At 60.9% G+C, this 14,522-nt stretch overlaps 1 protein-coding gene across 5 annotated transcripts in view; it reads left to right on the forward strand.

Moving 5' to 3' along the window:
- The window catches only part of AGAP1 (ArfGAP with GTPase domain, ankyrin repeat and PH domain 1), a 527,161-nt gene that overhangs the window by 166,334 nt on the left and 346,305 nt on the right, over nt 1-14,522 (forward strand). For all 5 annotated transcript variants that reach the window (XM_062193793.1, XM_062193808.1, XM_062193800.1 and 2 more), the window contains exon 3: nt 6,439-6,526. In XM_062193793.1, the coding sequence (XP_062049777.1) occupies nt 6,439-6,526 (88 nt within the window). The remainder of the gene's footprint in view (nt 1-6,438; nt 6,527-14,522) is intronic.

The following is a 14,522-nucleotide window of genomic DNA, read 5'->3' on the forward strand; positions in this document are numbered from 1 at the left end:
CCCTTACCCTGGTACCTCGGTGGGAGACAGAGCGCCCCCTTACCCTGGTGCCTCAGTGGGAGACAAAGCCCTCTTAACCTTGGTGCCTCGGTGGGAGACAGAGCCCCCTTAACCCTGGTGCCTCGGTGGGAGACAGAGCCCCCTTACCCTGGTACCTCGGTGGGAGACAGAGCGCCCCCTTACCCTGGTGCCTTGGTGGGAGACAGAGCCCTCTTAACCTTGGTGCCTCGGTGGGAGACAGAGCCCCCTTAACCCTGGTACCTCGGTGGGAGACAGAGCCCCCTTACCCTGGTACCTCGGTGGGAGACAGAGCGCCCCCTTACCCTGGTGCCTCAGTGGGAGACAAAGCCCTCTTAACCTTGGTGCCTCGGTGGGAGACAGAGCCCCCTTAACCCTGGTACCTCGGTGGGAGACAGAGCCCCCTTACCCTGGTACCTCGGTGGGAGACAGAGCGCCCCCTTACCCTGGTGCCTTGGTGGGAGACAGAGCCCTCTTAACCTTGGTGCCTCGGTGGGAGACAGAGCCCCCTTAACCCTGGTACCTCGGTGGGAGACAGAGCCCCCTTACCCTGGTACCTCGGTGGGGGACAGAGCGCCCCCTTACCCTGGTACCTCGGTGGGAGACAGAGCCCTCTTAACCTTGGTGCCTCGGTGGGAGACAGAGCCCCCCCTTACCCTGGTGCCTCGGTGGGAGACAGAGCCCCCCTTACTCCAGTGCCCTGTTGGGAAGCCCAGGTTCCACAAGGCCGGGCAGCTGTGTGCATTCTGCGGCCAGCATGCCGGGCGCAGGAGAGAGCTGTGGAGTGCGCGGTGCAGGCTGGCCAGGGCTGTTACCAGTGTGCTTCAAGGAGACTTGCCGGGTTCAGGTACACCTGCTGAGGCAGCCCAGGTGCCACAAGGTCCTGCCCTGAGCCTGAGGCCTTGGGCTCGGTGCTTCCTAACAGCACCCACTTTGACCAAGCGTGCCTCAGTGCTTCACCACCTGTGGGAGTGAGGAGCCGGGGCCGCCGAGGAGCCGCCATCAGCCCATGGACAGCTGGGCTTGACCTGAGGTCCACGCTTCCACCCCAAACAGTGGAGACCCGGCTCTCGGTGCTGCCCTGCGTGGCAGCTGCCGGCCCCGCCTGGCCGTGCAGTGCCGGGCTTGGTTTTGGCTGTTCAGTTCTATTTGGTTGACACAGTCCCTGGGGCCGAGACCGCCCTGAGTGTGGCCGCCATGTGTGAAGCCTGCCTGGGCGGCTCCAGGTGTTGCAGGTGCCCGGCCTGTCGCTGAGGGTGCTTCTGCTGTAGCTTGTGTTCTGCAGGTGTTAGATACCTGCTGTTTGTAGAATGAGTGTCGGAGTAGCAGGGCTCGCTCTCCCCGTCGGCTCTGAAGGCTTGTGTGCGTTCACTGGCAGGGCTGGGTCTGGCTCACGGTCAAGCACTTGTTCTGCAGTTCTTCAGGGGTGGGGTCTTCGCTCTGCCCTGTGTGTGGATGGGTAGGACCCCATAGGACGTGAGCTGTGCAGCCGCCCAGGCCCCTCTCCTGTGGCATCTGCAGGCAGCTCGTGCTCTTGGCCACCATCCACGGAGCTCAGGGTCTGCACAGAGCAGATAGTGTCCCTTTGTGCTGGAAGGCCGCCTCCCAGTGCCCATAGGGCTGCGATTGTTTCCCACCCCGAGACAGGTGGCCCTTGAGGTCAGCATCCTCGGCCCCCTGCCCTTGCTTCCCGTGGAATGATGTCACCGCACGGCTCCAATGGACTCTTTATGGGGCATTTTGCAGGCAACCTTCTGGGAGCCTTGAGAGAAAGAGACTCAGTGTCTGTTCCTGTATGCCAGTGGTGGTGCCATGCCTTGGGTTTTCTGAAGTGATGTTGTCGTGCCGTCAGCGACCCGTTGCTTTGGGTGCTGCCGGGGGTCCAGAGGCTGGCCCTGCAGGTGTGCACGGGCGGTGGCAGCTCACGCCTGCGCCTGGCTGGACGAGCAAATGCCCCTGCAGAGGGTCTCGTCGCCCCCTGTAGCTGTGATGGCTTCCTCCTCCCAACTGGGATTTTCACAGATGAGGTCAGTTTTCTTCTCAGCAAGCCTCACATGGAGCAGGTACGCAGTGAAGTGTGGGGTGCTGGGGAAGCAGGTTAGAAGGACCGCACACCCTTCGTCCTCTCCTGATGCAGAAGTGCCCAGCTCGGGGCCCAAGAGTCCATGGCCCGCACAGATGGCACGCGGTGGCAGTGCCGGCTGAGGCCAGTAGCGTGTGTGGGTCCCTGGCCGTCAGCACACCTCGCTTTCCCCACACTGGGTGGATCCCTCCTCCGCCTTATTCTCCCCCGCCTGGCTCTCCCCACGTTGGGTGGATCCCTCCTCCACTCGCTCTCCCCACGCTGGGTGGATCCCCCCTCCGCCTTGCTCTCCTCCGCTCGCTCTCCCTACGTTGGGTGGATCTCTCCTCCACTCGCTCTCCCCACGCTGGGTGGATCTCTCCTCCACTCGCTCTCCCCACGCTGGGTGGATCCCTCCTCTGCCTGGCTCTCCCCACATTGGATGGATCCCTCCTCTGTTCGCTCTCCCCATGCTGTGTGGATCCCTCCTCCGCTCGCTCTCCCCACTCTGGGTGGATCCCTCCTCCACTCGCTCTCCCCACGCTGGGTGGATCCCTCCTCCGCTCTCTCCACGTTGGGTGGATCCCTCCTCCCAGCTTCCTGAGTCTTGCCCTGCTTCTTTCCTCCCCTGCCGTCGGTTCCACCTGTGTGCTTCCAACGAAAATGACACCTGTCGTGGTGCAGGACTGGGGAACCCGTCTCCTGCCCAGGACCATTTGGCCATTTCTGCAGTCATTGGCTGACCATAGAAAATTCTCAACCTGAAAATCAGCCCACCCTGGCTGTATTGAGTTCTGAGTCCAGCCAGGCCAAATGATTCTGTGGGCCTTATACAGCCCGAGGGCCAGATGGCACCCATCCCTGGTCGACTTGATGCCGAATAAAGCACCCTCCCAGCCGCCCCCCAGCCCTTGGACCCTCCCAGCCGCCCCCCAGCCCTTGGACCCTCCCAGCCGCCCCCAGCCCTTGCACCCTTCCAGCCGCCCCCAGCCCTTGCACCCTTCCAGCCACCCCCAGCCCTTGCACCTTCCCAGCCGCCCCCCAGCCCTTGCACCCTCCCAGCCGCCCCCCCAACCTTTGCACCCTCCCAGCCGCCTCCAGCCCTTGCACCCTCCCAGCCGCCCCCCAGCCCCTGGGTCCTCCCAGCCGCCCCCCCCCAGCCCTTGGACCCTCCCAGCCGCCCCCCAGCCCTTGGACCCTCCCAGCCGCCCCCAGCCCTTGCACCCTCCCAGCCGCCCCCCAGCCCTTGGGTCCTCCCAGCCACCCCCCAGCCCTTGGACCCTCTCAGCACCCCCAGCCCTTGCACCCTCCCAGCCCCCCCAGCCCTTGCACCCTCCCAGCCCCTCCAGCCCTCCTTACACCCTCCCAGCCGTCCCCAGCCCTTGCACCCTCTTACCCTCCCCACCGCCTTCCTTGCGGGAGTGCAGTCCCACCGTCATCACTCAGGAAGGAAGGGAGACAGGCGAAGGCGCAGGCTGGACAGGGCCTGATCTCACAGCGTTTTCTTCCCAGGAAGGAGAAACTCAAATCTTAATTAAAAATTTAATTCCACGGCCTATTTTTCTGGACTCTTCTCAGCGTGAAGCTGGCCAACAGTAGGTGCCCTGGAGCAGGAGAATAATTAACAGGGAGCGTCCTCAGATTAAAGGGCCCGAGGCGAGAAGCCGAGGACGACGTCCGTCTAACCGGGGAAGCAGCTTTATTTAGGGTCTGGCTCTGCGCCTGGCTCTGGCCGCAATGGTGGAGCCTCCCGCGTCTCCTCCTCGGCCCGCATCTGTCATTCTCTCGTTCAGGCAGAGTACCGAGTGTCTGCCTCGGGCTGGGTGCTGTGTCAGGGTGCAGCGTCCCAGCCCTGGAGAGAGGCTGGCACCCAGTAGAGCGTCCTGCGAGCAGGGCTGGCAGAGCCTGACGGGCCGCTGATGGAGACAGAGGCCTTAGGAAGGGGCGGGTCATCCGTTAGGGCCGCCGTAGGGAAGCCTGGCAGCGGACGGACGGACGGACGGACGGCAGACGCTCGCCGGGGAGCACACGGAGGCCGGGACGGCTCTGGTGAGGGCCACTCTGCTGCTTGGAAGATGGAGTGTCTCCAGAGCCTCTGTCTCCGCCCTGCTCCACAGGGCGCTGACGGCACGGGAGGCCGCGTCCCCAGACCTGATGGCCTCCCGGGGCCCCACCTCCTGATGCCAGCACCTCGGGGGGACACACGCTCAGACCACCCCAGAAGGCTTCTGAGAGGCCATGGGCGAGGGCCAGGATGGGCCGTGGATTTCTGAAAGGTTGCCTGGCTGAGGAGTGGAGGCTCCGGGCCATCGGGAAGGGGAACCTGTGGACAGAGAACTTTTTACCACATCCCCTGCCGAGCCTGCCTCTCCTTGTTTGTTCTTCCAGTGATCGGCACCAGCCAGGCTTCCCCTCCCCTCTACTTCTCATCTTTACTCCCCCCACCCCACCCCACCCCACCCCATCCCACCCCACCCCACCCCACCCCACCCCATCCCATCCCATCCCACCCCACCCCACCCCATCCACCCCACCCTACCCCACCCCATCCACCCCACCCCATCCCACCCTATCCCATCCCCCCCATCCCCATCCACCCCCCCCACCCCCCCATCCCACCCCATCCCACCCCATCCCATCCCATCCACCCCACCCCACGCTATCCCATCCACCCCCCCACCCCTCATCCACCCCCCCCACCCCCCAGCCACCCCATCCCATCCCACCCACCCCACGCTATCCCATCCCGTCCCATCCACTGATCCATGCATCTGTTCACCTATCCTCTCATCCCCCATCCATCCATTGCTCCATCCACTCACACAGTCACCCATCAATCCATGTTCGTCAGGACCTCATGGACCACTATCAGGACTGTGTTAAGTGCAGGAATCGTAGTTGGCGTCCTCGGCAGTATATGAAGACAATTTTGACTTTCAGGGACCACAGTGTGGTGCAGTGACAGCCAGAGCATCTCCCGTCCCAGGTCCCAGTGCAAGGCCTCCTGAGCGTGCAGGGGAAGAGTGGGGGAACCTCCCAAGGAGAAAGCAAAACTGACCCGGTGACGGGGCCCCAGGGGGGTGGAGGAGTGCCAGGTTCCCAGACCTCCTTCCCGGCCTGTTTCCCTGTAGCAGGACTGTGTGTGGCAGTTCGGAGGGAGACAGATTGTTCCAAAACCGTGGGCACTTTGGCCTGCAGCAGCCTCCCCAGGCCGTGAAACAAGGGGGTGACGTTTTCCTCGTTGTGGATTTCCGAGGATGCTCTTGGTGTTCCCTGTCGTCCTGTGCGGGCGATGACTCCGAGATCTCCGGGGGGATAGGACTCTGCATGACGTGGTGGCGTCTGCTCAGCGGGACTTCTGTCACTTCCCAGCCGGGGTTGGGAGCTCGGGGCGGCCAGGCAGGGATGTGGTCATGGGAAGATGATGAGCAGCCTGGGGGGAGGGGAAGGCGAGGTTTGGCCGCGTTGAGGTTCGAGTGCTGGCGTAGATGGTGCGCAGGGACGTGTAGTTCCCGGGGGAGAGAGGCTGTCGAGCGGCAGCTTGGTGACGGGGGCCGTGCTGGGCCGGATGTGGCTGCGTTAGTGCTGGGGATCAGCTGCAGGGCTGGGGCAGGGGCCCTGCACTGCACGCGTGGGGCACAGGCTAGAGGGTTTAGGAAAGAAAGTCGTGAGTGACCTCGTGGGTCGCTCCTTGGAGTCTTGCAGTTGGGTGGAGGTGGAGGGACGGCAGGAAGTGGGAGGAAGACGGGGCAGGCCAAGTGAAAGGCCTGGCTCTGGTGGGAGCGGCAGCGGGGGGCTGGGGCGCCCCGGGTCTGTGGTTGGGACCCTTGTTCATGTTTTCTGAATGACTGATTTGGCTGCTCTCCACCTGGCGTGTCCGTTCCTGGTTCTGTTCTCCTGCCAGGTAGAGGAGGAGAAGGCTTTGATGAACAGCTCCCCCAGAAGGCAGTGGGGGTTGAGGTTCCCCGGGCCCACCTGAGCCCAGGTGCCTACCCCACGTCATTGTGGTGTGTGCATGCCACTCCACGTGTCACCCGGAGCCCTCCTCACTCTGCAGAGGGCGTGAGGGTTTTGTGGGCGGCTGATGCGGCGTACACATCCCCCACGTAAACCACACGCGTGTTAGCCACCCGAGTGCCAGACCAGGCCCAGGGTTTTGTCCCAGCAGTGTGACGTGCGGACAGCTGCTGAGGCCGATGACGCGGGCCTCAGGGCCCTGGGCTCCAGGCGAGTTTCCTGACTCGGAGCCGTCCGGCTGCCGTGTTGGTCAGGGCTCTGTTTGGGGCACCGTGTATTTCAAGGTCTGTGAGAGTGCGTGGCTCACTGGTCCCTAATGCTTGTCCTTTTCTTTGTTTCAGGGAATTGTGGGTAACTTGGCCAGCGGCAAGTCCGCCCTGGTGCACCGGTACCTGACGGGCACGTATGTGCAGGAGGAGTCCCCCGAAGGTATGCTGTGGGGCAGGCAGTTGGTGCCAGCCTCAGAGAGCTTAGGTGCAAATGTGTCCTTAGCGTGTTCTAAGTCAGTGCATTGGTGGGTCACATATGACGACAGCCATGAAGCTCACCAAGCAGTAACGCCCTGGGGGATACTGGTTGCTCTGTAGGATTCCTAGTGAGCCTGTGGCATTCGGAGCAACAGCGTAGAACCATGAAGTTCTGTTGCATTTATGTCTCACCTGATATCCCTGTCCTTTCAAATTGGCAATCCCATATTACTGCTTTAAGTATTGGGTGGACATTCTCCGATACGGGAATCGAGTTTACTCGTGGTTCGTACGCAGGGTTCCTTGGCCGTAGGTAAGGGTAAGACTTACCGACAGCACCGCCATTGTTTGAGTACGTGTCCCCCCTCCCCCCTATGCCGTATTCTAAACAGGTAACAATCATTTTGCATGCAAAGAAGATGTTTATTTTGCCATTAGGCATTTGCCTCTTTAGTTAACACATCCATATTTTATTTTTTGCTCTAAGTAAAATTTATGCAAAGGACAGGCGGCCACCCCCACCCTGTGGCTCCCGCGTGCCCTAGGCGAGGGGTAGCTCCCGGGAATGATGTTTTGCTCTCCGTGTAACTTTTGTAAATGCGACTCTGAGACGCTGAATCTGGTTCCTTCCTTCTCTCACTGGCTGTTCCCTTCTTTGCAGACTTGGATGCAGGTAACTATGCCTTCCCTCACGGCAGCGCGTGTCTTGTTCCCAGAGAGAGCAGAGGCACCCCCTGTGCTGTAGCGTCCCCTCCCTCCTCGTTACGTGTGCCATCCTGTTTCCTTTTCATTTACCCTTCTTTATTTAATTAATTAATTAATTTGCTTTTCGGTTCAGTTCGACATTTCACCCTGTTTTGTCCCTTAGATGTCTCCGTAGCAGTAGTCGGTCCTGAGCAGCCTGCCACATCCCCTGTAACACCCGATCTGTTCTCACCTCTCGTCCTGGAAACCGTGGGGCCGGTCCGGCTCCGCAGGGGGCTCGGGCACGGCTGGGCAGAACGGGGCCGGGCTGGTCGTGTCCGCGGCCTGCCTGCTTTTCCCGTTTATTCCCGTTGAAGTGACCACTTAGGAAGTGATGATTTAGGAAGCTGAGAGGTGGGGGCGGGGCCTGCGTGGTGGGGGGGTGCGGGCAGAGGCAGGGCTGTCTGAGGAGATCGGAGCCTGGGGTGAGGTTGGCGTCGCCCTCACTGCACTGTCCGTGCGGCTTCTGGTGGGGTGTGGCCCTGGGCCTTGCCGTTGGTTCCTGAATTCTGTCCGGGGGTGTGTGTCAGCCACTGGCGCTGAGACGGTCCCCGGAGCGTTTGGAGATGCGTTCTGGAGCTTCCCTCACTTGGAGGCGCCTGCTCTTGTGCAGGTTGAAGGCGGCCGGTGCCGGGGAGGGTGTGCAGCTGCCTCAGGTGTGAGCAACGTGGGGGTCACCTTTGCCGGGTCCACGGCCTTCACCCCTGCACTCTCCGGGGGCCCTGGCTTGGTAGCTGCTCTGTCGTCCCCAGCTCTCGGGTCCCGCAGGCATCGCCGGCTCCAGAGCAGGGGCACAGTGCGTGGCCAGTGCGGGAGCCCAGGCCCTGCGTCGTACTCTGGTCACTGCGTGGCTTCGCCCTTTGCCTTTTGAGCCCTTAGATTTAAAAATGCATTTAGTATATTGTGAAAGGCAGAGAGGGAGACACTCAGAGGCCTCCCATGTATTGATTCACTCCCCAAATGCCCACGGCAGTTACACCTGGGCCAGGCTGAAGCCAGGAGCCCAAGGAGTCCAGCCAGTTCTCCCATGAGGGGCGGCAGGAACCCAAGTGCTTGAGCCATCACCTGCCGTCCTCCAGGGCGCACCCCAGCAGGAGGCTGGATCGGCTTCAGAACCAGAACTAACCCAGGCACTCTGAACGCAAGGTGCACGTTAACCAGCGGGCCAGACGCCACCCCGAGGGGCCTGGACCTTGACGGCCACAGCAGCATTTCCCGACACTGTCCCTGCATCAGAACTGGACACTGTGCCCCGTGGGGCGACCTCAGGTGTGACCACCAGCAGCCTAGCTGTGTTGGTTTTTCAACACGGCACGGCGCTCTGAATGGTTCATAAATACCTGGTCCTACAGGGCAGGAGCGCGCGCGAGTGTGTGGAAGAACATCCTCCCCTTGGCTCTGCAGAGCAGCTGTGGCTCCTCGGCCCCCTGGGCCAGGGAAGATCACCCGGGGCCTCTTCTCCCTCCCTCACTCTGGGAGCTCGCCTCCCCCCTCCCCCACCCTCCCCAGCAAGTGGGTTGTCCGCAGGGCAAGGGAAGCTTAGAGCAGTGCCACGTCCAGGCTCACCCCAGTGCGGATGTGTTAGGGTCCTACAGGAGCCAGGAGAATTGTGAAAACAGTGCGTGCTGCTTGTGCCTGGAGCCCCTCTGCCCTGGTGAATTGGTGTGCCCTGTGTTCACAGTCTGGAGCTGAGGAGGCAGCCTCTGTCCGTCTCTGAAGTGTTTACCTGCTTGTTCATTTGAGAGGTGCACACACACACGCACACCCACACACACACCCAGCTCACTCTCCAGATGCCTGCAGTAGTCGGCCTGGACCTCAGTCCCGGTCTCCCGCGTGGGGGCAGGGACCCAAGCACTTGCATTCCTCCACAGCTGACATCCTGACTGCCATCTGCCTCCCGTCACGAGACCAGGCGCTGAGTGCTGCTTCCCATCCCGTGACCTCTGACCCCAGGAAGTGGCAGGAGGAAATCCTGACTGGTTGATGGGGAGAGAGAATGAGCGAGCAGAGCCGTGGTTCCCTCACACTGGGGTCTTCTCACCCTGAAACTCTCACGTGCAGAACGTCCTGGAGTCGGGATGCGGTGTTCCGTGTCACCACCCAGGTGTGGCGGGATCCCTTGGCGCGGCTGCGGGGTCTGCCTGTCCACAGGGGTGCGCCCCGCTCTTCTGTCTGCACACCGCGTTCTGCCTCCACCAGTGCCCGAATGGGCTTCGCCTCCGTCCCCTTCCTGACCCGTGGATGGGTGTCTAGGTTGCGGGGCAGGACTCCTGTTCCCAGACGGGTCCCTGTTGCTGAAGCACTTCGGGTACAGAGCCACCCCCGGACGCCAGCCTGTGCGTCCAGCCGCGGCCGGAGGGTGATGGCTGCTGTCTTCTCGCGTGATGCGTCGTGGCTGACGCTTTTTCCCCGTGGAGCTGGGAGCTGGCTCGCAGGATTTTAGATCCTTTTGCAGGTTCAGTTCAGGCAGGGGGGTGATGTACATTGGCATTTTTCAAGGACTGAATCAGCGGCGCGAAAGTGGGTAATGCAGTAGGGAGCCTGCGAGTCCGTGGAAGCAGTTGTGGAAGCAGATGGCCTCTTTATTGTGTGCATGTTCACACGTGGGCACATACGTGTGCCTTAGACTCCAAGGGCGGCTCTAACACGGTACTACACCGAGAAGCTTAAAACGGAAGTTGTTCTCTCGGTCTGGAGGCCGGAAGTCCACGCTCCAGGACCGGCAGGGTTGGTTCCTTCGCAGCATTCCGGGGAGGATCTGCCCGGGGGTTGTCAGCAGCCCTAGGCTCATTGATCCGCCGCTGCAGCCTTCGCCGCTGCCATCATGGGTGTTTTCCTGTGTCCCCGTTCCCCTCTTCTTACAGGGGCGCCCGTCCCTGGATTAGGGGCCACCCTGTTCCAACACGACCTCATCTGAACTCGATCCCACGCACAGAGACTCTGACCCTAAAATCTCCTTGCGGGTACCCAGGGCTGGGGCTTGGGCGCGTCCTCCAGGGCGCACCTGCAGAATTTGGACGGGAGCTGCACCAGAACCGTGCAGCTGGGCTTGTCACTTCGGCCATCGCCGTTCTCCCATGATGTATAGCGGCCCCGCCGGACGCCGCAAGACCTCACGAGGACCCGACCAGCTCGTGTGGGTCGTCACGGCTCCCAGGAAGGTTCGCAGCTGAGAGAGCAGTTGGCCCGTTAACAGCTGCTGGTTAGAGTTGTGCATGGCTCTTGGGGCGTGGATTTCATTTCCACGCCTGATACCCGCCGTGTGTGCTGCCTCGCGTGAGGCCGCTCGGAAGTCAGCTCTCCCGTCCCCGAAGAGGGAACCAGGTTGGGCAGGCGTCCCATGGGAGGGTGGACACCGTGGTGTCCTCCGGAGATGGCACAAGTTCAGGGCTGAGTCTCTGCCCCGAGACCTTGTTCCGGGGACACCTCTCCCTGTCTGAGTCGTGGCCCCCGGCCCTGGGGGTCGCTCCTGTGGAGGGAGCCAGGAGATGGGAGTAGGCGGTATATTAAACAGAAGATTTTAAGGTTGGGAAAGAGAAACCGAAGAGTTTCTGAGACCCTGCTTCCTAGCAGCGTATGATTAAACTGCTCTAAACTAATTTTGGGCTGAATTCTGAGCTGTTAAACACACCGGGAGTACAGGATGGAGTTGGGCTGGCAGTTAGCTTTCGTTCATCCCAGACCTGGACTAAACCCACGTCCAGGTGCAGAAGAGTTAGAGGGGGCAGGGCTGCTGCCACCGCGGCCAGCCACGGATCCGGCCGGGGAGGCTCAGCAGCCCGGCCGGGCCTGGAAGCAGCTGACCCTGCTGTTTCTGGGTCGTCACGAGCTCACTTGCTCGGGGGCTTGTTCCTTCACTGGTGGCGTCTTTGGTTTCTTCTTGGCTCTTAAACCAGATTTGGGGGCAGAAGGCTCCAGGGCCATGGCAGCCCTGAGTCTGTCCCAGCTGACAGCCAGCGGGTTCCTGGCTGGGGACGAGCCCCTGGGAGGCTAGGCCTGCCCCTCTTCTCCCCTCCAGGAGGGTGACGCGTGAGCCCTGTCTCCATGCTGGCTGGGTCTTGTCTGTGCAGAGTGACCAGACAGGTGCCGGGGAACCTAGAGTTCTCCCCTGGCATTGGAGAACATTGTTGCTAGAAGACTCAGGCAGTTGGCAGGAGCAGGCCCTGGGTGGCAGGCGGACCTCCCGCTGGGAGCTTCCTCCATGGGGGTTGTCCGTGTCCAGAGAGCCTCAGTCAGGCTAGCAGGAAGAGCTTAGATCCTTGGAGTGACAGCCTGCTGGGTAGAGACAGGTCTCGTGCAGGGGACGATGCGTAAGGCGAGAGGGACCCCTTGGCGCGGCTCGAGACAGGCATGTGTCCGCTCTGTATGTCAGTCACAGGGAATTCTGAAATGTGGTTCCGTTCCATGCTGGGGCAGCTCTCCTGGGGCTCCCAGAGAAGCTAGGGCCGTCCTTGGGTTCAGCTGTTCATGTCCAAGTTTGGTAAAGGCTTGGAGGTTCCACAGCAGGGGAACTGACCACTTCCTGGGGTGGTGCTGGTGCTGGTGGGGTCTTGAATGACTGCGTAACATGCTCTTTAAAGATTGTGAGCTGAGAGGCCAGCGTGGCACAGCCGGGTAAGTCACCACCTGTGACCCCGGCCTCCCATGTGGGTACCAGTTTGTGTTCCGGCTGCTCCACTTCCTATCCAGCTCGCTGCTGATGTGCTTGGGAAAGCAGTGGAAGATGGCCCAAGTGCCTGGGTCCCTGCACCCACGTGGGAGACGTGGAAGAAGCCCCCAGTTCCTGGCTTTGGCCTGGCCCAGCACTGGCCATTGTGGCTATTTGGGTAATGAATCAGTGGATGGAAAATATCCCTGTCCTTCTCTGTAACTCTGCCTTTTAAATAAGTAAGTAAAATGTTAAAAAAAAATAAAAAATAAAAGGTTGGGGGAGCCGCGGCTCTGTGGAAGGGCTGCGTGGTTTCAGGAACGGTCTGGGGCGGGGACGAGAGGGAAGCCAGCCGAGAGGTCCCGGAACCCTGGGATGCACAGCTAGGTGCTTCCTCACTCCACTGCTACAGAGCCTTCCTCCTGCCTGGACCTGAGGGTGCAAAGCTGGGGCTCCCAGCCCCTCTCAGCGACCTACTGGCCAGTGGGTGACCCACCCCCTTGAATTCCCCGTGTCTGCCTCACAGCCGCAGGACCCCGCAAAGTGAACAGGAGCAGTGCCGCGGGGCAGCGCTCGGCGGCCCCCACCCACCTGCTTCCCGTCTGCTCTGTTCCTGGTCAGCCCCAGCGTCCAGCCCCTCTCACAGTGTGGCTTCAGGCCCTGATGATGGTCCCTGACAGGCTCCAGCGTGGGTTCCTGGGCCCCGGTGGCAGCTCAGCTGTACCAGGTGCCTGGGCAGCTCATACGCTCTGGAAACTGGAGAAAACACTGGACATGAGGGCTGACCCTCCCTGCTAAGTTTTCCTGGAGTCACCAGGGTCTTAATCCTCTCATCCAGCATCTCTGAGGTCAGCCCGTGCTCTGCCGAGGTGGGGGCCCTGGGGTTTTCCGGTGCGATTTTGAGTCCGGCTGTTTGTTTCTGGCTGCGGCTGCCGCAGGCTGGAGAGTCGTGCTGGTCACTTGTTCCGGCCCGAGCACCTGCAAGCTGCAGGATGCCTGCAAGCCGCCGTCCCTGTCACCCCGCCAGCCTCACAGGACCCTGCCTGGAGCTGCTTCCGAACAGATGCGCTGGTCTCAGATATTTGGTTAATGAATGTTTACTTCGTTTCTTAGAAACAACCCTTGTGGTAAACACGCAGCCCGGTTTCTGGGACACAGAAATGTGTTTAAGCTGTCAGCTCCAAACACCCTTTCCAAGTCCAATAAACTCTGCAGAAGTTGTGTCAGCTACCACTGCTGCACAGATGTGAGGCCTTGTCTCTGCAACTCCTCTTGGGCCCTGTTTAATGTCCCAGTGGTGGGGGCCGGGGAGCAGGCTCTGCAGAACTCCAATAAAATTTGTGCTGGTTTGAAAGGTGGCCACTTAGATCTTTCAGCGTAAATTTTATGTTATTTATAGCCAGGTGACGATAAGCACGGGGTAATTCTTTTTTAACAAGGATTTTTTTGGTGACCCTTAAGAGTACGATCCTGCTGGTAGGTTGCTTTACTAGCTAAATCGGTCGTCGGTTCAGCCGCTTTCACTGATGACTTCCGGTGCCAACCCGATCTCTTAACCATGCAAACATCTTTCTCCTTTCCTAAGGTCTTCACGAGACGGTTCAGGGACTGCACCCCGTAACGCGTGAGCCGCGTGAGGGTCCAAGGAGGCTGTCTTAAGACAGGTGGAGGGGACCGCACGGCTCCTGGAGATTCCCAGGGTCACGGCCGCGACGCAGGTTCTGTTTCACTCGGGGCAGGAACAAGAAGCTGTGAGCTCAGAGTGAAGAGGCCACCGCGGTTTTGGCCGTGGCAGAATTGGCAGAACAAAATGTGTTTCTGACTTGGTCGTTTGGAACTCAGAACACATCGTCCCATATTTTTATCATTAATGCAACAAGAAATCCAGGGCTTACTGCGCTGGGCACTGGGCCTGCGGTTGGGCTGCATCCCACAGAGAAGTTTCTGGACAGCGCTCTGTGATTCCAGGTGGCGATTTATACCTGTCTCCATGAGGGCCTGTGACATCTCAGGAGGCAGTGCCCTGGCTCCTGCCGGGCAGGAGCCCCAGCTCCTGGGCGACACAGCGGTCCCCTCCGACTCCCAGGGCCCAGGAGTAGGACAGCGCACGCTGTTGACAACACTGGTGCTTTCCCAAGAAGCTCATGGCACCACAAACTCGTCTCAGTAGGCAGGAGGAGACTGGGGGCCCGTCAGTGTCACCCCGAGGTGTCGGAGCTGGGAGTGCGCCACCCTCTCATCACAGGGGAACAGTCACTGGACCCATCAGAACCGAGCCTTCGGGGCCTGCCCGTGCCTTCTTGGTGCTGGCCCAGCTCCTGTTGCGGGCCGTTGACTGGCAGCCGACCGGCCTGCTGCTTGCCTGGGCAGCTGCCTGCTCTGCGTTTGGTCAGCTAGGCCACGCTGCCTTGGTTGCGAGGGGCGATCCATTGCCTTAAACATCTGTGTACCTGGAGCGGCCCGTGGGATGGGTTCAGCTTTAGAAAGACTTGCATGCCCCGTCCCTGTAAGGTCACCAGGGGCCTCTGCCTGCCGTCTCTGGCCTGTGTTAGGCTTGGTGCTC

The sequence above is a fragment of the Lepus europaeus genome, chromosome 1 (assembly GCF_033115175.1).
Source record: "Lepus europaeus isolate LE1 chromosome 1, mLepTim1.pri, whole genome shotgun sequence".
In the NCBI taxonomy this organism is placed as follows: domain Eukaryota; kingdom Metazoa; phylum Chordata; class Mammalia; order Lagomorpha; family Leporidae; genus Lepus; species Lepus europaeus.